Source organism: Octopus sinensis, linkage group LG9 (genome assembly GCF_006345805.1).
Source record: "Octopus sinensis linkage group LG9, ASM634580v1, whole genome shotgun sequence".
NCBI lineage: Eukaryota > Metazoa > Mollusca > Cephalopoda > Octopoda > Octopodidae > Octopus > Octopus sinensis.
Window position 1 is genome coordinate 22,984,801 of NC_043005.1, and position 23,183 is coordinate 23,007,983.

The 23,183-nt window shown below is 38.1% G+C and overlaps 1 protein-coding gene across 1 annotated transcript in view; it reads right to left on the reverse strand.

Moving 5' to 3' along the window:
* The window catches only part of LOC115215712 (MFS-type transporter SLC18B1-like), a 94,462-nt gene that overhangs the window by 57,881 nt on the left and 13,398 nt on the right, over positions 1–23,183 (reverse strand). The window contains exon 2 of the mRNA XM_029785004.2: positions 429–736. Within this exon, the coding sequence (XP_029640864.1) occupies positions 429–668 (240 nt within the window). The 5' untranslated portion in view covers positions 669–736. The remainder of the gene's footprint in view (positions 1–428; positions 737–23,183) is intronic.

The following is a 23,183-nucleotide window of genomic DNA, read 5'->3' on the forward strand; positions in this document are numbered from 1 at the left end:
TTTATTTCTTTTGAAATTGTATTTTTTTCTGAAACAAATAATTCTTGAGATGGTGTAAAAGTTCACATAGGCTGTATTGAAGGTGCAATCTTAGGAATGGCACCGACAGTGACAGCTATGACAATGATAAAGAAAACCAGGAAGGTGAAGACAAACATAAACAAGAAGCTATGAAGAATTTGGATCATTGAGGAGTTAGTATTCTTGGATGACAATAAACTTAACTTCAACAAATTTTTTGCCCAAATCATCCAAATATTTACCATAGTTAATCAAACTTCACACAATTATCACTAAAATATTCACAATTATACAATTTTTTTCATAATCACTCATATTTTCTCAATAATCACCCAAATGTTTTCAATAATCATACAAACTTTTCTTTAAAAGCAAAAACATCAAGCAAAAACAAAAATGATAAAAACCTCTTTGGGGAAAAATGGTGCCATAATGGAAAGGGATATTGATGATAAAAGGTCACTCAAACATATTCCACCAATGAGAAGTTTTTGGTCATATGAAAGACTGGACCATAAGAATCTGTTGTTAGAATCTGTGTCAGAAGGCACTGATTTAAGATTTGAAACTGCTTCCACAACTTTAGTATCATTGTGAAAATAATCTTCTGTCCGTGATTTAGATCGTACAAGAAAAGCATTAGGCATTTTTTTGTCCAAGTATTTTTTAACATCCCACACGAGTCAGCTTCAGCAAATTTTGGATTAAAATAACTCTGGAAAAGAAATGAAAAACAATATTAGAGTAATAAAAACAAAATATTAAAATTTTTTTTTAATGAAAAATGAATTTTTACATAGGTTTATGATCAATGAATTTAGAAATGGCAGAGGCTGAAACAGTGAAACAAGCTACTAAGGGAAAAAGTCTGAAAACTAAGGCAAAGGAACATCAACATGGTCATTTATAGAAATCATATAAGAATTTGAAATGATTTAAAATCTGAAATATTGTATCAGTTGTACACTCTCACTCTCTATAATGTTTACACTTATAGGGTTACTATTATATTGTAACTTATTTACTTTTTACTTACAGGGGCACTGCCTTGAAGGGCTTTTAACAGATCAACCCCAACACTTGTTTCTTAAGTCTCAAATTCATTCTAGTGATATTTTTTGACAAACTGCTAAGTTAAGGGAAAGTAAGCAAACCAGCCTTAGTTATGCAGTGGGGGAAGAACAACATGGACACAAAGACACACATACAACAGGCTTCCACACAGTTTCTGCTTATCTTACAAGACATTGATTAGCCCAGAGCAATAGTGGAAGATTCCAAGGTGCTGCACAGTGGGACTGAACCCAAAACCACATGATTGCAAAGTGAGCTTCTAAACCACACAGTCATGCTTACTTCATTTAATTTGTTTTGCTTTGACTCATTTCCATTTAGTGACAGCTATAGATAGAGCTCATTAAAAGTCACAATATCACTAAATATAGCCTTTCTCCAACTGATTATTATCATGAAAGATATGAAACTTAAGCTTAGATATGGGTAATATACATTCACTTTGATATATACTTTGTGATTTGTTTTTCAGTTTCATTATTTACATTAACTGCATTCTATTTCTAATACAAATTACTGACTAGTCTTACAACAATTACAATATACTGATACGTTTTGTGAAACATATATATATATATATAGAGGTTAGTTGAGTTAGAGGTTATAATAACCATCTAAGGGATGAAAGTATCCAAAATACTACTGGTATATTACCTATATTTAAACATGGGTAAAAGTATTATGCTCATAAATTATAGGTAAAAACAAGGTTAAAAAAGAGTTTATCAAGATTCAAAATTTTCTGTTTTCTACCAAATCTACTCGAAGTTTTGACCAGCCTGAGACTATAGAAGAAGATACTTGCCCAAGATGTCACACAATCAAACTGAACTTGAAACTATATGGTTGAGAATATATAAATATAGATGTACCGGCCTTTGCCTTTCCCTTGGACAACATTGGAGATGCAAAGAGGGGAGGCCGGTGTGCATGGGTGACTGCTGGTCTTCTACAAACAACCTTGCCTGGACTTATGCCTTGGAGGGGAAATTCCTAGGTGCAATCTTATATATAATATATATAATCTTATATATATATATATATATATAATCTTATATATAATATAATATATAGTTATATAATATATATATATATATATATATATATATATATATTATATTATATAACTAAAAGGGTAAAGACCTCCTTTGGTCATGAATGACCATAAGATTGCACCTAGGAATTTCCCCTCCAAGGCATAAGTCCAGGCAAGGTTGTTTGTAGAAGACCAGCCGTCACCCATGCACACCGGCCTCCCCTCTTTGCATCTCCAATGTTGTCCAAGGGAAAGGCAAAGGCCGGTACACCTTTGCATCAGTGACATAACTAATTTCTACAGTTGAGTGAACTGGAGCAATGTGAAATAAAGTATCAGGATTGTAAATCCAATGCCCTAATCACTGAGCTATGTGCTGTCATTCATTCATTCATACATACATGCATGCATACATACATACATGAATGCATGCATACATACATACATACATACATGCATACATACATGCATACATACATACATACATACATACATACATACATACATACATACATACATACATACATACATACATACATACATACATACATACATACATACATACATACATACATACATACATACATGTACTCACAGGTTATCCATATCTAATGGATACCAGTTGCATCTATAGAGTGACATCATGTGTTGCTGATTACTGAAACAAATGTAACAATTGGAATAAAGGAGTAGCAAGTTATGCCCATCTTCTCTTATATCATCATCATTTAAGGTCCATTTTCCATGCTGGTATGGGTTGGATGATTAGACCAGGGCTGGCCAGCTGAAGAGCTGCTCAGGCACCATATCTGTTTTGGCATGGTTTCTACAACAGGATGCCCTTCCTAACACCAACCACTTTACGGAGTGTAATGGATGCTTTTACGCAGCACCAGCGTGGGTGCATTAACATGGTAGTAGCACAGGTGCTTTTTATGTGGCACTGGCACCAATAAGCCTGCAAGATTAGGAACACTCAGCTGAAGAGGGGTGCAGGGGACATGTCTGTATGCATAGATGACCATGTATTTACTTAACTTGATGTGTCTTCTGAAGCACACCAGGAGTCTCAGTCCCCTGTCATCCCCTCCGTGAGGCCCAACATCTGAAGATCATTTCTCACCACTTCATCCCACAACTTCCTAGGTTTACCCCTTCCACATGTTCCCTCCACAATTAGAACTTGGAACTTCTTGATGAAACTGTCTTCATTCATATGCATTACATGACCATACCAGCGCAGCCTTCTCTCTTACACACTACATCTGATGCCCCATATACCCAGATTTTCTCTCAAACCACTTACACTCTGTTGTATATGTACACTGACATTACTCATCCAGTGAAGCATACTGAAGCCTTTGCATGTCCTCAGTAGTCACAGCCCATGTTTCAATGCTATGTAGCATAGCTCTTTGTACACAGGCATCACTCTGAGGGAGAGGCCCTTCATTACTAACAGAGGTAGTAGTTCTCTAAACTTTGCCCAGCTTATTCCCATTCTAGTGGCTATGCTTTTGGAACAACTGCCACCACTGCTAACTTGGTCACCTAAGTAACGGAAACTGTCAACTACTTCTAAGGATCTCCAATGACATTTGAGGGAGTCAATTTTTTGTACATTCTTTGTGTTTAATGTACCTGTACATCTTCCACATGTAAAGACTATTTTCTCTGTTAGTCTTCTAGCAATACCACTGCCCCTCTTATGTGTCCATAGCTTGCACTGAGTACACCATATGGAGTTTCTCTCAATGCCTTCTCTACATAGAGAGCAAGGCCATCTCCCAAACAGGATCTGTGACTTGTCCATTTTCCTAATTAGATATAAATATAACTACACCTGTGCTTTGCTTACAATTAGTCTTCATGATTGAAGAAACTATGGAAGTGATTGTATTTCTTTGTTGCAGATGAACATATCTTGACAACCACAATGACAGCAACCACCCAACATCCTTAGTCTACACTGCAGTAAGAGATAACTAAGCAAAGGAATTTTATAGTGGGAATGGGAATGTACAATTCTCTGAATCACTATCTTTACTATGAAGAAGATCCAGTGACAAGAGTCACCTAAAATAGTTGGTGTGTCCTCTCGACTTCAAGGGCCTGTCAGAAACCACCTTTTAGCTGTCTGCCACGGCTTGTTTTTCTTTCAGGGTATACTCTTCTCATCGTTGTTTTTTGGGTTTTTTCTGAACCCAGACATGAAATGGTAGGTCAATGCAGAGGTCCCTTCCACTATCTCCAAGGATCTCTATTTATCCCTTTCTTAGACACATGCTTTGACAAGAGCAGAAGGTCCAATCACTTGCAAGTGGCCTTATAATACTCATTCATGATCTGAAGTATTTATTTGTCTTGTATATTATTGGTAGATAGTCACTGACCCTAGCTGGGTTTCTCCATCCTTGCATTTGTCCTACTGAATTTGTCAGCTATTCTCATCACCAGATTAACCTGGTAGGATGGGAGTACTGGTTTGGTCACCTGTGACCAATTGTATTGTAGTAGATTACAAAACACTGGTAATACTTGGAGTGACCTGAAGCGTACATTACATACACACAGTCAATAACTCACAAAGAATCCTTATAAAACTCATTCATCCTTTTATAAACATACAAACAATGGGTATTAAAGATACAATCACTGTTCTATGAAGATACAGAGAATGCTTTTTTTTTTAAATACTTACTCTCTCTCACATACAGATACACATACCACATAAGATGAGAATCAAAACTAATAGATGAAAACATTGCACTAAAATTCAAAAGCCTTTCAAACATTGCACTAAGTTCAAAAGCCTTTCAAAAGTATTTGAAAATGAAAAATGACCAACAATAATAACATTATTTAATAATAATAATAATAATAATAATAATTACTATTAACAATGCTAAGGTTTTGTTATATATCAAATACAAACTTAACAAAAACGTATTCTACCTGAACAAAAGAAAAAGAAAATAATTGAAATAAATGGTTATAAATAAAACTGCATAGTCATCCTGTGTTACATTACCTCAGCTGTTAAATAGGAACTGCATCACAAGAGATGACAAACACAACAAACAATTATGTGGAAGGGACAAAAGTAAAAAAAGAAAATGGAATATAATGATATAAAGTATTAATTATTATATTTTAGATAAAACAAATTCAAGAACTTCCGTTGTTTGTTTCATTGATGACAGGAAGAGAAGTAGAGTCCATGACCTTCACATATAAGCGCCACCACCTACCTCTGAGAGGTGAGAATGGTGTGAAATGAGTAACACTCAGTTTGAGCATCTGTAAGTCAATATATCTTTTTTTCCCAAAATTAAGTGGATGTTAAATCAAATAAATTATAAATATGATACAGAATCCAAAAGCAGGCATCTCATCTTTAATTGAACAGCAGTTAAGTCATTTGAGTTTGAAAGGGCATCCAGCTGTAGAAACCATGCCAGAACAGACATAGCACCTGAACAGCCCTTCAGTTGGCCAGTTCCTGTCAAACCGTACAACCCATGCCAGCATGGAAAGTGGATGTTAAATGATGACGATGATAACGATGATGTAATATTAATATATTTTATATATTATTATGATGAATTAATGATAACTTTTAATTTTGGTACATGGAAGCAATGTCTAGAACTGAAGGGCCTTAGAGTTAACCAAGCAAAAACCAAAGTCTTAGTAAGTAGGAAAGCAGACAAATCACAAATTTCTTCAGGTAGATGGCCCAGCTCAACCTGTAGAAAAAGCAGAGGTACAAACTCCATAAGACATACCCAGTGTAAGCTATGGACACATAAGAGGTGCAGCAATATCAGAGGAAGGTAAACAAGGAAAATAGCTTTTCTGTGTAGAAGAAGGACAAGTACAATAAACACTGAAAATGTACAGAAAATAGACTCCATCAACTGCCAGTGAGGTAAATAGAAGTAGTATATAGCTTCCATTATCTAGGTGACCAAGTTAGTAGTGGAGGTGGATGCTCCAAGAGAGTAGCCGTGAGAATAAGAATAGATTAGGCAAAGTTCAGATAGCTCCTACCTCTGCTGGCAACAAAGGGCCTCTCCCTCAGAGTGAAAGGCAGATTGTATGATGCACATGTGAAAACAGCTATGCTACACGGCAGTGAAACATGAGCTGTGACAGACAAGGACATATGTAGGCTTGAAAGAAATGAAGCCAGTATGTTTCACTGGATGTGCAATGTCAGTGTGCATGTTCGACAGAGTGTAAGCATCTTGAGAAAAATGTTGGGCATAAGAGGCATCAGATATGGTGTGCAAGAGAGTTGACTGTGCTGGTATCATCATGTGATGTGTATAGACAAGGACAGCTATGTAAAGAAGTGCCTATCTCTAATTGTGGAGGGATTCTGTGGTAGAGGTAGACCCAAGAAGTCATAGGACAAGGTGGTGGTCTTCAAACTTTGGGCCTCATAGAGGTAATGACTAGTGACTGAGACCTCTGGCAATATGCTGTGCTTGAGAAGACCCATCAAGCAAAGTGAAATCATAATTGTAACTAATGCTGGTGTCATGTAACTGGCACCCATGCCAATAGCACATAAAAAGCACCTTTTGAGCATTAAGCCTCACAGAGGCAAGGTGGCCAATACCGGTGGCACATGAAAAGCACCTTTCATGTGTTGGGCCTCAGAGAGGCAATGATGAATGACTTTGGCATTATGTTGTGCTTGTGAAAAAGACCCATCAAGCCAAATAAAACCGCAGTTGTGGTAGATACTGGTGTAATGCAAATGGCACCAGTGCTGGTGGCACATAAAAACACCCATTACACTTTCAGAATGGTTGGCGTTAGGAAGGGCATCCAGCCATAGAAACCATGCCAAATCAGACAGGAGCCTGGTACAGCTTCCAGTTTGCTAGCCCTGGTCAAATCGTCCAACCCATGCCAATATGAACAATGGATGTTAAGTGATGATGATGATTAATGCTTATTAAATTGACCTTACAATGTAACTGGTACTTGTTTTTATCACACTCAAACGGGGGAAAATTTTAAATTGATCCTTAATTATTAAAAAAAATTTTTTTTATTCTACAGCTAATGAACAAAAGCACCATTGATTACAAGTTTCCAACAGGCAAACCATTCATTGACTGTTTTTCTAGTGATTAGAGTAACCAGGCTGCATCTAACTTGATGTAAAACAACCAAGTTAATAAAATAGGGGTTGCCAATACACATTGCATGTACACACACATCATATATGCATGTATGTACATATATATATGTATGTATATATATATTGAATAATACAGTTATGGAGACTCACATACACTGATCGCCACACTTCTGTTGTAAGTCTAGTGCCCACAGCACCATCAATTTGTGATCGATGGTGCTATGAGTACCAAACTTATGACATATACAGACAGACATATGGATTGATAGATAGATAGATGTAAAGATATATGATGGACTTCTGTACAGTTTTTGTCAAACAAAAGCCAATCACAAAGTATTGGCCAACCCAAGTCTATGATAGAAGATGGTTATTCAAATGGTACACAGTGAAATAGAACCTAGAACCATGTAAATGAAAGTAAGCAGCTAGAATAAAGTAGTGTATTCCAAGTCCTACTGGTTCTGATGTCTGACATTTTTGATACAAGTTGAAAGTATGATTTTTTTTTATATTTAAATAATTAGTTATCCCATAATAATATTTCAATAAAACAAAAGAGAAAAACGATATTTAAAAGTTAATATATGTAACATTTCTACAATTTCTATCATAGTTTTTTTTTATTCTTTCTGTAACACTGTCCATTCGTAAAACATTCATCAATGTACTGGAGGACAGCATCAAAGTGACATATGGGCATCGGGGACAAAACAGCCACCATCAAATGAAAAAGAAGGTCCTCACAAAAAATATACTAAAATGATGAAAACAAGAATAACTTCAATTCTAAGTTTGTAAAACAACTATGCAAAACAAACAAAAACTGATGACTATACAAGGTCTTAACAATATGATCATGCAAAACTGAAGTGTACTTCACTGAATATTTATGGATATAAATGTCATGAATCATGCATGTACACACAAACATGCATGTGCAAGCATTTATGCAAAATTGAATAATTTAAATATCCAATTATGTGTATTAATAAATACATTAATCATCATTGCTGTATACATATGAATAATTTTAAATACACTGATATATGCAATGATGAAGATGTAGACATATCATCACTGCTGCATCTAAATAACTGTTATTTCAAAAAAAAAAAAAAAAAAAACACCTGATGGTTTATAAACATTTAATTTTTGATTTCAAATTTAGGCACAAGGTCAATAATGTTGTGGGTAAAGTCAGGGATAAGTTGATTACATTGACGCCCAGTGCTCAACTGGTATTGTTTTTATCAATACCAAAAGGATGAAAGGCAAAGTCAACCTCAGCAGAATTTGAACTCAGAATGTAAAGATGGATGAATGCTACTCAGCATTTTTGCCTGCCGTGCTAATGTTTCTGGCATGCTATGATAAACATAAATAATATATATGAATATGATATAATATAATATACACATATATGATATATATCCGACTCGTGGCCGATGCCAGCACCGATCCGACTCGTGGCCGATGCCAGCACCGCCTCGACTGGCTTCCGTGCCGGTGGCACATAAAATACACCAATCTGACCGTGGCCGTTGCCAGCCCCGCCTGGCACCTGTGCAGGTGGCACGTAAAAAGCACCCACTACACTCACGGAGTGGTTGGCGTTAGGAAGGGCATCCAGCTGTAGAAACATTGCCAAATTAGACTGGAGCCTGGTGCAGCCTTCTGGCTTCCCAGAACCCCGGTCGAACCGTCCAACCCATGCTAGCATGGAGAACGGACGTTAAACGACGACGATGCTATATATTATATATATATATATATCATACATATATGATAAATATATGTGTGTGTGTGTGTGCTATATAGGATATGTATTATATATATATATAAATATTCTCTAGTTTCAGCTCAGAGCTATGAGAATTAAAATAGTAAAAAAAGGGGGAAATTACGGTTTCTCAGACCTTTAAACAATCTTCCATCCAGGTTTCGAAACCGCAGCTCCAAATCACCACACAAACACAAGATGCTGACATCACCCACCTCCAGTCCAACGAAATTCCACAAACACCAGTTGCTGACGTCACATAATTCCAAACCAATCAAAATCGAACTTCAACGAATACAACGAAAAGACCCTTTAAGAGAACCAACCAGCCAGAATGACCTATAACCATATCTTGCAAGGAAACCAACCAATCAGAACAAACTTGACCATGGAAGAAAAATGTCATCAATTTTTTAACAGATCAAAATCAGATCCACTTGCAGAAAAAAATTTATAAATACATCTTTCCCTAAAACATACCATTGCAAGGGGAAGCGACTGTTTAAAGATCTGAGAAACCGTAATTTCCCCCTTTTTTTTACTATTTTAATTTTCACACTAGTTTTTTTCAGTATGACTTGTTGACCACCACTGAAATTAATGAACCTTGTACATTCTAACAAATTAATATACAGTTTTAATTTCAAACTTACATCTTCTGTTTTCAACATGATAATTTATCAACATTGAAACATTTTAATTTAACAACATTGAAACATTTCAGTTTGTCAAGATTGAAACATTTTGATTTATCAACATTGAAACTTATAACGATGTTTTTCTAATTTTACACTTTTACCATTGATAAACAAAAAATATTGTTGGAACTAGTTTAGTATATATGTAAATAAATGTATTTTAAACATTTACGAGCTTTGAAATTCAAGTACATTTTCAACACATTTTCCTATATTTTTTTCCTGCATGGAAACACTACTCCCTCTTTTGCTATATATATATATATATATATATATATATATATATATATATATATAAACCCATACACACATCATCATCATCAGCAGCAGCATTATCCTCATAATCAATTTAATTTCACTTTTCTTCAACACTGACATAGCTTTGGCAAGTTTGCAATAAAGTATATCTGCAATACTTTCAAGATTGGGTTTTCCTCGCTTTTATGCCCAGATCTGACCTCATTATTTTTTCTTCATAAACATGTCTTAGATCTGATACCTACACTTTTCCCAATATAACTGTATCAGAGCTTCTTCTTTACATTTTTGTGTGTGTGCATGAGGGAGAGAGAGAGAGAGAGAAGAGCTAGGGAGAGACAGACAGGCAGAGCATATATGTATAGATAGACAGACAGAATGTTATGTACACTATCTAAATTTGAAATTAGATACAACAAAAACATTGTCAACAAATGACTACATGAAACTTGCAATTTCTATAACTATTTTATTGCGCGTGTGTGTGTGTGTGTGAGTGCATATTTGGCACAGGTGTGGTTGTGTCATTAGTTCATGCCACAACCACCTGGTTTCAGGTTTAGTTCCACTATGCAGGTCACCTTAACCTTAACATTTATGTTATGATTTTACCAAGATTAAGTGCAGGGAAAGCAGTAGAATCATCACTGATCAAATTAATTTACATCATCATCATCATTGTTTAACGTCTACTTTCCATGCTAGCATGGGTTAGATGATTTGACTGATGACTGGCGACTCACATGGCTGCACCAGGCTCCAATCTGATCTGGCAGAGTTTCTACAGCTGGATGCCCTTCCCAATGCCAACAGCTCCAAGAGTGTAGTGGGTGCTTTTACGTGCCACTGGCACAAGGGCCAGTCAGGTGGTACTGGCAATGGCCACATTCAAATGGTGCTTTTTACATGCCACCTGCACAGGAGCCAGTCCAGCTGCACTGGCAACGACCTCACTCAAATGTTTTTTAATGTGCCAGCAGCATTTTTACGTGCCACTGGCATAGAAGCCAGTCAGCTGCTCTGGCAACGATCATGCTCAGATGGTGCCCTTAGTGCTCCACTGGCACAGGTGCCACTCATCAAAGTTGATTCGATTTTGATTTCACTTGCCTCAACAGGTCTTTGTAAACAGAGTTTAGTGTCCAATGAAGTAAAGGTACACATAAGTGGGCTGGTTACACCCCTGGCATAGGCCACTTGGCTTGCCAGGTCCTCTCACACACTGCATATTTCCAAAGGTCTCGGTCACTAGTCATTGCCTCAGTGAGGCCTAATGTTTGAAGGTTGTGCTTCACTGCCTCATCCCAGGTCTTCCTGAGTCTACCTCTTCCACAGATTCCCTCAACCGCTAGGGTGTGGCACTTTTTCACACAGCTATCCTCATCCATTCTCGCCACATGACCATTCCAGTGCAGTCGTCTCTCTTGCACACCACATCTGATGCTTCTCGGGCCCAACTTTTCTCTCAAGGTACTTACACTCTGTCGAGTATGCACACTGACATTACACATCCATCGGAGCATACTGGCTTCATTTCTTGCGAGCTTACGCATGTCCTCAGCAGTCATGGCCCATGTTTGACTGCTATGTAGCATGGCTGTTCATACACATGCGTCATACAGTCTACCTTTTACTCTGAGCGAGAGGCCCTTTGTCGCCAGCAGAAGTAAGAGCTCTCTGAACTTTGCCTAGGCTTTTCTTATTCTAGCAGCTATACTTTCAGTGCACCCTGCCCAGCTATTGACTTGGTCACCTAGGTAACAGAAGCTATCAACTACTTCTAGTTTTTCTCCCTGGAATGTGGCGGAAGTTGTTCTCTGCACATTTTCAGTGTTTATTGCTCCTGAGCATCTGCCACATACAAAAACTATCTTCTCAGTTAGCCTTCCTTTGATATTGCTGCACCACTTATGTGTCCATAGCTTACACCAGGTACATCTTATATAGTTTCTATCTACGCCTTTTCTACAGATGAAACAGGGCCATCTACCTGAAGGGATTTATAGTTTGTCTGCCTTCCTACTTATTAGGACTTTGGTTTTAGCTAGGTTAACTCTAAGGCCCTTCAATTCTAATCCTTGTTTCCACACTTGAAACTTCCCCTCTAGTTCTGATAGTGACTCAGCAATTATAGCAAGGTCATCAGCATAGAGGAGCTTCCAGGGGCATCCTGTCTTGAATTCCTCTGTTATTGCCTGGAGGACTATGATAAATAGAAGGGGGCTGAGGACTGAACCTTGGTGGACCCCTATCTCTACTCTGAATTCTTCAGGGTACTCCTTGCCAACTCTCACCTTACTTACAGTGTGCCTGTACATGGTTTGCACAGCTCTCACTAACTATTCATCTATCCCTAGTTTCCTCATTGACCACCAGATAAGGGATCAGGGGACTCTGTCAAAGGCTTTTTTCATGTCAACAAAAGCCAGGTAAAGAGGTTTATCTTTGGCTACGTATTTCTCCTGCAGCTGTCTTACTAGAAATATAGCATCAGTGGTGCTTTTCCCTGGCACAAACCCAAACTGCATCTCATCTAAACTGACTCTCTCCCTAATTAGTTGGGCTATGACCCTCTCTGTGACCTTCATTACCTGATCCAACAACTTGATACCTCTGTAATTATTTGTATCTAAAGCATCACCTTTACCTTTGTAGCAGTTGACTATAGTGCTGCTACACCAATCATTCAGTATGACTCCTTTGTGTATCACCTGGTTAACTATACGGGTGACTAGGCTAATGCCAACACTGCCAGATATTTTGAGCATCTCTGCAGTGATTCCTGATGGGTTGGGGGCTTTCCCTGTCTTCAAACTCTTAATTGCTTTATCTACCAAGGCACTCTCAATTTGGATAGCTGGTCCCTCTGTTGGGTTGACATTCGGCAGACTCTCTTTCTGCCATTCACTATATCCTCTTCTATTTCGTCAAAGCTTCGAGTAATATGTCTCTAAATCTTTGTCCATTTGTAGGATCTTTCAGCTTCTAGACCCTTCTCCTCCATGCTGGTCGTCTTCTGGGCATCCACTTAGCCCTGATCCTACCAGTCACTAACTACCAGTCTATGTTGTGGGGTACATCCTTCGCTTGGGAAGGTTTTGGCATTTATAAGCAGCCATCTTTCCCTTTTTCTGACAAGGATGTAGTCAATTTGGCTAGTGTGTCTGCCAGAATGGTAGGTGACTAGGTGACTGGCAAGTTTCCTGATGTTAGCATTGCAAACCATAAGATCGTTTGCATTGCAGAACTTCAGCAGCCTGGTTCCCTCCTCATTGTGGGAACCAAAACCGTAGCCTCCATGTACGCCATGGAAGCCCCCTGTATGTCGTCCAACATGTCCATTGAAGTCACCAGCCACAAAGAGAAGGTCCGTGTCATTCGTCAACAAGGTAGTCTGCAAGAGGGTGTCATAAAATTGGTTTTTCTGTCCATCGTGCAGCCCCAGCTGAGGGGCATAGTCTGAGATAATGGTTGCTAACCCATGATGAAGCACTAATCTAATCTTAAGTATTCTGTCGCATACTCTGACTACCTTGATTACCTTATCAACCCATTTCCCCGCATGAAGTATACCCACGCCCCCAACCTCATCAGCGTTCCCTGCCCAGAAAATCTTGTACCTGTGTTCTTTGCCTGTGAGGAACCTAGCAGAACCGCCTCTCCACCTTACTTCTTGGAGGCAGCACAAATCGACACATCTCCGTTCAAGCATCTCAACAGTCTCACTGGACCTACCTTTCAGTGTGCCAACGTTGAGAGTGCCAACCCTGAGGGTTTGGAAGGTGTAGGCCCTTGAGACCCTGGGACGGGGGACAGCAGCTTAATGTACTTGAAAAGAAAGCTCGCATTTGGCAGAATTCATAAACAAACAATAGCTTTCAATTCAACCTGCATACACTTCACCATCATATTTATGCACTATATGATCACTACCTTACATAGGAGATAAACCGTAAATAGGGGTGGGGATGGCGTAAAGCCTTTAGAAGTGTTTATGAGAGACAACCAAAGGATGATAGACGATAGGAACTTCCGGTACAAGTGGAGGGGGGCAGACATACCGTGAACTAGCAAATTTACACAAGAGCATCTTCTGGATATGTATTCTTTCGGCGGAGGTATTAAAAAAAAAATCGAGTAGGGGGAATCCAAGTTCATGCATTAGTTTATATAGCGTGGGGATGGAAGAGGAAGTCTTGGCAAAGCAAGCGGTAATCGAGAGAGAGAGAAACAGACAGACAGACAGTCAGTGAGGCCAAGAGAGAGAGATGGAGTACCAGAGTTAAGATGGTCAGAACATGAGGGAGAAAAATATTCTTTTGGGATTTGGGTAGCATAAATTAACGAAACAGCAAATGTTGATAATAGTAAAATAGAATTTTACATAATGATACAAAAGAATTAGACTTGTTCAGGCTTCGGGTAAAGTTAGAAATGTAGCTTTCAGTTCAATTATATTCCATATAAATTCAGTTAGGATTATTTGTTGATTTTGAAAATTGTGTGGTTGAAAGAAATTAACCCTTTAGAATGTCTGTTAAGAAAAGTAACCTTAGTAAAGATTTCATATGCTTTCATAGTACAAAGGTAACAGGGTTTTCTATTGTCAGAGTAAGATTTGGCCTTGGTAAAGATTCTCCAATTTAGGTTAGAGGGTGTATTTTTATTCTTCAATCCCCAGATGCAGTTTGAAAGAAATGTGGTATTGCAACCAGAAGCATTTATAAGAGGTGAGTTAACCATTTTTGGATTACATTGGTACACAATATCCTTATTGAACCAGTAAGAGTTCAGAACATACAGAAGAGTCAGTACATTTGCAATTATTAGGATGAGTGGAGAAAGGACTGATTTGATTAATAATGCTATTTTCATATTACTCTATAATAAAAATTTTATGATACATTACTATGGGAAGTGATTTTGTTTTTTTAAGTACAAAGGAGAAACTTTTAGCTGTGAGTGTAGCTTCTTCTAGAACATAAGCTAGATTGAACAAGCCTATGTTCCTTTTCTTGTTTCTATGGTGAGCTATCTTCAGTATGAGTTCAGTATATGTAATTTTCTTCTTGTCTTTTAGAAGTTCATTATAATACCTAGAATGACTATAAAATTTTGCATGTTTACAAAAAGATTAATCTAAATGGAGCACTGCCCGTGTAATAAAGGATGATATCACACTTTTTACTGCTAGCCATCATTCTTTCTTTCCCTCTCACATCACTCTTTAATGACATCTACAGTTCTCACCCATCATCACCCATTTCTATCGCTATTTATCATTTGTTCCCTCTTACCATCACTTATCCTTTAATCCTTCACTCTCTCCCAGACACATTGCTCTATTACTCCCTGCTCCATTACCCCTCCTTTCATCACCTTGCTTTTCTCTAACATTTCTTTATCTCTCTCTCCATGCTGCATCAGCAGCCAATCTATAACTGCCCATCATTGTGTCTCTTCACATACTCCTTCCCATAATACCCTCTTTGTACTCTTTTTATGCATACAATGTCTCCAGCATTATACTCATACCCTATCTTTTTTCACCCTCTTGGTCATCACTCACTCTTATATTCATCCTCTGAGTCATGTTTGCTTTGAAAAAACAGAATCAATGTTGAGCAGAGAGGACTTTTTGGTCTTTCAGGTGCTATAATAAAATGCCTCTGGTATAAAGTTACTGGTATAAGAAAGCACATCCAGCTATTGAAACCATGTCAATATCAAACATTCAAGCAAAAAATGGTACTCCAACTCATTTAAGAGGTCAAAAATCCAAATTGGAACCTATTTGATTAGTGACACCCTATTCCAATTATAACAGTATGGAAAATTAATGATAATGATGATGATTATGATGGGATCATGATGATGATAATGATGATCATGATCATGATCTCTATATAGTATATTACATAGAAATGGATTCATTTTTAAAACTCCCCCTCTAACTTTTTCATATCATTCCTTTTCTTAAAAATGAAAACGGTCTCAGGATTTTTGATAATATCCTATTCAGGAATTGCAATCAAGATGTTTTCTTTATTTTTTTTTTTAATATGATACTTTTTAATAAAATTAAATAGAAATTGATTAACGATAGAGGAATTAATAACCACAAAATTTTTTTCTACATTTTATATATATTGCACTTATATTTTGTTTTATTATATATATTGCACTTATATTTTATTTATATTTAAAAGCTTTAGCTTCACTTTCTATACTTTTGAATGTATTAAGGACGAAAGTGTAATTATAAATGCAAACCAAACATATTCATACACTTCAAACATAATCACGATATAGTTTATATAGCCATAAATCCCCTAATTTTCATTTTTTTTAATATTTTAAATTTAAAAAAATTTAATCTCTGAGTTTTTGATGCTGAAAATATAAAAATCTGATCACAGTTTTTTGAGAAAAGGGCATGATAAAATAAATGTAGTATTCTTTCGGTTCTTGATTACAAAACGAAAGTGAAAATATACATACAGTTGTCGAATTCGATGCGAAACCATAGGCATGTCTACATCAAGTAAACAAACAACTGTGAAATAATACCGGCACGAGAGAAGATAATCGCCTTTACCCAACAAATCGATACTAACTAGGCTTAAAAAATATAAAGAGCACCATTTCATTTGATGTAATTAAACAGGCGAGTGAAGGCACGAGACAATCCCGTGTCCCTCCCTCAGTTAAAATCAGGTCTGTTGCACTTGCAAGCTTTCTTAGAACAAATCCTGTTTAGGCGGACTTAGCCTTTCATCACACTCACGCCGTGCACAAATACAAACATACACACACGCACACATATGTATGTTTTCAGCAGTATGTGAGTGTGTATACGTATGTGTATGAATATTTAAATATATAAACAATTACAGACGCGCACGTGCAAACGCACACGCACGCACACAAAGCAAGAGAGAGAGAGAGAGAGAGAGAGAGAGAGAGAAGTAAATAATTTATTCCCTATTTCCGGACTTAAATTTTTGTTTCATGAAGAATGTATTCATTAGGTACTTTTTATTTTCTAATTAAATATTTATAAGAGCAATGATATGTAACCTATATATATATATATATATATATATATATATATATATATATATAATGCTGGTGTATACACATCCGTTTATCTAATGGCCAAAACTAAAAATAGAAAAAGAGGAACAAAGAAAGAAAAAAGGGAATAAACATCAATGCAATACCAAGTACTTCAATTGGTCGCACACCACAAGGTTCGACGGAACTTACTGAAGCAAGTCAACATGTAAGATCATTTGGTCTCTTCGCATCACTTCTGGATAACCCCGCCACATGAGGGGGTATTAACACGAGCCAGGGCATACAAAATGATTAAGTTTAGCTCGGTGTGACGAGCGAAGTGATTGGCATTTAGGCGGCAAAACAGACCGTGAAAACCTATGGAGTCAAGGAGCCTACCACAGCAACATCTCAGTCCCCTACAGACGTCGGCTCCCATTCTGAGTGCGATGGAGATGTGGAGCTCATCTAGACTGAGTAGACCACTAATGTGTCTAGAATTTTTCACAAGCAGGAAGTAGGCGGCACCTTGAAAATTGATCAGATTGATCAAGGAGGGAGTCGAAAGTGACACTTGAGCGCATACTCTCTGCTTCTATCTATCCTCAACTGTAACAGGGACTGACAAACCCAGTTCTCTCCACTGTAACAGAACTTCATCCATCTCCTTGTTGGAACTAGTCCATGTTGGAGAGCAGGCAAAACGGAAAGAAAACAGGGAAGAGATAGAGACAAGCACTTACGCAAACCTCGGCCCCCAAACCGTTTGGGCAAAGCAGCCTGGTCGTGGGACTCTGGAGAGAATCTGACAATGACCAAGCTTTCGAGTTTCCTGAAGATTGGGTCGTCAAAGTATTGAAGAGACGACAAGAATCTATAAGGACTAACTCTAAGAAAATACAACTTAGGAATCGACAAGTAATTCCTAAGTATTAAAAATCCTGGTTGGCCTCAATTACCTCAAAGTTTTTTAGAAGTTGCTCAAGGTTAACCATATTGGGTCGAAAGATGGACTCGAGAGCTCGGTCGGTAATTGGGGCTCCAACGGAGCACCATGCTGGTGAAGGAGGAACCGCAATAGAAGGGAAGGAGTCTGTAAACAAGTTTACAGTCTGCTGATGTGAAACTGGATGACTGAGGAGCCAGAGCACGCATTTGAAACTATTACGGCTAAGCTCCCTACGACCAAGTTCCTCAATCATCGTCCTCGCAGTTGCAAGGACTTTGTCAGGGGAGCTCCTACCCCACCAAAACAAGCATCGTAGAGATACCAGACAATCAAGTCTAGGTCAGCTCCCATCGTTGTAACATCATCATTACCCAGTGCAAACAGAGCAGGCCCAAGTGTGTCACCTTGTTGGACTCCAGGGGCAGATAGGATGAGGTAGTCACCAAAAGAGCGGTAAGAGGGCTTCCGATAAGCTTGCCAAACAAAGTAATAGAGCTGTGGAGCATTCTCCCTTACTGCCCGGAGGGTGACATCCCGACTGATGGAACTGAAGGCATTCCTGAAGTCTAGTTTGAGGATGACCTTTTAGGACTGTGAGAGTAAATTGGTGAAAGCTCTAGTGGCATAAGCAGCAGCCTCACAACCTAGCTTAGTACTCACTAAGTAGGGGAAAATTCGGTGGACAGGCAGTGAGAAGCCGAAGACAGACACACTTTTGCTGTGAACCGTCGCAGAGCACAACCAACTATTATAGGGCGGAGATCACCACTGAGTTTGGTGAGACCAAATATTTTAGCCCCAAAGAACAAGGGACAAGGACAAATTTATGAACTGCGTTAGGATCTCTAAGAGCTCAAGACCAGCATCACCAGTTGACAAGGAAATACCGTCTTTGAGATGCTGAGGTCGTAAGCCATCAATCCCAGTGCCAGAACCCGCCGAAAATTATGCAATGGCCTTCCTGACATTGTCGGAGTGAAAACAGGTTGTAGAAAGCCTGGTAGGTCGTGCCAGTGTAGGGAGTCATCTGAAGGGGCAAGAAGATGTTTCTCTTTCAGTCGATTGAAGGAATCTGTGGTACACTGGGCGAGGGAGAACAGAGAGTAGGAGGAGGCGTCAATTTCTTTAGGTTAGGTAGTCAACCATTGTTCGGAGTTGTGTTGATCACCGACCTGAGATGAACAGTGGTTGGGGTGGACTCTAACAGACCGAACTGCCGTTTAAGGGAAAGGGTGAGGGATCCAGTACTCACGTTCGTCACATGGAGAGAGACCAGAGAGAATAGGGACAGTTTCTCGAGTTGTTGGATAGGCAGACGTTCTTCAAGTTTCGAGAGAACAGAGGTGAAACAAGTCTGAGCTCCCTTACGGATCGATGAACTTCAAAACAAAAACCAGAAATTTGATTCCACTAAACCGGTATAACTATTGTTATTTCTATATAACTTATGGGAAAATGTATAGTTTTTAATGAAACTTCGCTTTTTCCCCCGTAGATTTATAGCTCGAAACATCAACATCTTGTAATGTTTCGACAAAATATCATTTAAAGATATGCGTGTTAAAGAGATTTATGAGGAAACAAATTTGGGAAGAGGAAGAATGATCTGAAACTCCTCCAAATTTTTTTTCTACATTTTAGCAACATAATTGTAATCTTCAATATCGAAAAGTATCTCTGCAAATTTCACTAATAAATTAGGCCTATACATTTTTTCAGAAAGTTACGAGGGAACCGGTGGGAGGCACTGAACTGTAGCTATGCCATTAAATCACACTATTTTCCACAAATCAACAAAAGCACCAACTTTATGCAAGAAGACAAAAGAAAATTCTTCAACAGACGAAAGAAAACAGAAATTTTCCTTCAACATAGTCCAAAATTTAAGTTAAAATATTTCCCGCAAAAACAGTATTTTTCAAAAATTTTGTTGTGTTCAAGAACGCCTCATACGAACCAACGAGAGAGCCCCTATGTGATAATTCTAAGTGTTAGAAATAGAGGCCAAGATTGTCTTTAATCACATCCAACCGACTTTTAAAACAGGGATTCATTGAACAAAAATTATCTGTTTCTTCTTTAACGGATTTATTTTTTATATTTATTTACAATATTGACCTATGAAAAGGTTTTGAACGTTGACATTTCACAGTGAAATACTTTCTTGGGGGCTCTGACTTTAAAAACAAAAATAAGAGGTTAAGTGGGGGAAAGTTCTAAAAAATGATAACCGGTCTCTCACATTTGTTAAAACTGAAAATAAAACGTGCGCGAAGATAAGTTAACAAACTGGTGACTGCTTTTGTCCTGTTGAAATTATCGCACCGAAGATCAACTTTACCTTTCACCCTTCAGGGGTCGATAAAATGAAATATTAATCACTGCTCCCCTTGCACTAAATGACTGGCTTTGGAATTATTTTTAAAATTATTGACTACTCTCACCCAGAAATGGGCCGAGAGGAAGCTATCCATGAAAGGTCGGATGGGCTAACACATAGGGACAGTTTCTCGAGTTGTTGGATAGGCAGACGTTCTTCAAGTTTCGAGAGAATAGAGGTGAAACAAGTCCGACCTCCCTTACGGATCGATGAACTTCAAAACAAAAACCAGAAATTTGATTCCACTAAACCGGTATAACTATTGTTATTTCTACATAACTTATGGAAAAATGTATAGTTTTTAATGAAACTTCGCTTTTTTCCCCCGTAGATTTATAGCTCGAAACATCAACATTTCGTAATGTTTCGACAAAATATCATTTAAAGATATGCATGTTAAAGAGATTTATGAGGAAACAAATTTGGGAAGAGGAAGAATGATCTGAAACTCCTCCAATTTTTTTTCTACATTTTAGCAACATAATTGTAATCTTCAATATCGAAAAGTATCTCTGCAAATTTCACTAATAAATTAGGCCTATACATTTTTTCAGAAAGTTACGAGGGAACCGGTGGGAGGCACTGAACTGTAGCTATGCCATTAAATCACACTATTTTCCACAAATCCACAAAAGCACCAACTTTATGCAAGAAGACAAAAGAAAATTCTTCAACAGACGAAAGAAAACAGAAATTTTCCTTTAACATAGTCCAAAATTTAAGTTAAAATATTTCCCGCAAAAACAGTATTTTTCAAAAATTTTGTTGTGTTCAAGAACGCCTCATACGAACCAACGAGAGAGCCCCTATGTGATAATTCTAAGTGTTAGAAATAGAGGCCAAGATTGTCTTTAATCACATCCAACCGACTTTTAAAACGGATTCATTGAACAAAAATTATCTGTTTCTTCTTTAACGGAATTATTTTTTATATTTATTTACAATATTGACCTATGAAAAGGTTTTGAACGTTGACATTTCACAGTGAAATACTTTCTTGGGGGCTCTGACTTTAAAAACAAAACTAAGAGGTTAAGTGGGGGAAAGTTCTAAAAAATGATAACCGGTCTCTCACATTTGTTAAAACTGAAAATAAAACGTGCGCGAAGATAAGTTAACAAACTGGTGACTGCTTTTGTCCTGTTGAAATTATCGCACCGAAGATCAACTTTACCTTTCACCCTTCAGGGGTCGATAAAATGAAATATTAATCACTGTTCCCCTTGCACTAAATGACTGGCTTTGGAATTATTTTTAAAATTATTGACTACTCTCACCCAGAAATGGGCCGAGAGGAAGCTATCCATGAAAGGTCGGGTGGGCTAACACGTACGTCCCGTCCATCATCTATTACCGCTTGACTGTCGTGCCTTGTCCCGGTCCCGAATTTTTTTTTCCCCCACGAGAGTTCCTGACCCCAGTTAAGAACTCATTTGCATACAGTCAATCAGAGCTCGACTATCAAACTAATTTAAAGAAATCCTTAACTCTGCGGCCATATACACATGTAACAAAAAAAAAATGAATCACATCAACATACATGGTGACTACATCACACCAACAGATAGCATATCGACACATAAAAATCATCATAACACAACTTTTTAAGAACCAAATATCCCTATGGAAAAAGAGATCTTCGAGGAAAAGACCTGGAAATACTCATAACTAATAGTGCGGCTGCAACGCCAGTCCTTCCACAGAAATAAGGTAAACAATCCTTCTCACTTTTATTAGCGAAGCCTTTCTCAGAACAGAAAGTGAATGCACGTAGTCCGAATGTTGCCTTGGAAGCAAGGCCTTCTGCTCAACGAACTCAGGTCACTAGATCTAGATGTGGTGGCCATCAGCAAGACCAGAATTTCCGAAGCACAAGCAACGGCTACGAGGCCTACGCATTTTGGGATCGAACGGGATTGGAAGATGGAATCGCTGTATTGTTTCGGAAGGAACTATATCTCACGAGGTAGAGTATCTTCCTGAAGCCTGAAGGTATGTCGTGGTATTGGACGTGACTAGTAGGAAAGGTTATATAGTGGCGACCATATTTCTTCATGCATCTGGAGGTCTTCCTAGACATGCCCCGTTCATTAGTGGCAGAACATCATCTTAGATACCCGCTTAGATATGTGGGGTTAGCTGAAAGAGGTGAGAATGCAAATGCCCTCCGAAGATGCTCAGACGTTTTTGCCTGATATGTACCGACTAGATGTCCCAAATGTGTTAATGCGGACATTGATAAACCGTAATGAGTTATCCATATCGTATTTACAAAGAGTATTCTGTATCCTGTAGATAAGGATGGCATAGGTTGTCCACAATTGAAAGTGGCCGGCTACATAGACAACAAATTTGTGGCATGTACAATCGACCCAGATAGACTTTGTAAACAGGACCCGGCTACTGGAAGCTGGACAGGATTAGTGGATTAGTTAACTATGTGTTGACGGGAGCAATAGTCAACAACAAATAATGACCCACCTTGAAAAACAAAATTAGAGCAGAATCGACAGAGTTTAGTAAGGAATTAACTATAGAAAAAACAAAACTAGAGAAGATGAAGTTAGAAACCTAGAAGAGGCGCTCAGTAAAAGCATCACGACTGACGTGCTTGCGTTAAGTTTGGCACTCGACAATTTCTTTAATGTGAAGTACCGAAGGCTGCTTTCTCAGGGCTAAGGCACGTGCTCTAAGACATGGAGGAACGAAAGCCGTTCGATGGGCCTGGGTTGAGGAAGACAGTGGGTATGTTATCCGATGTGTACAG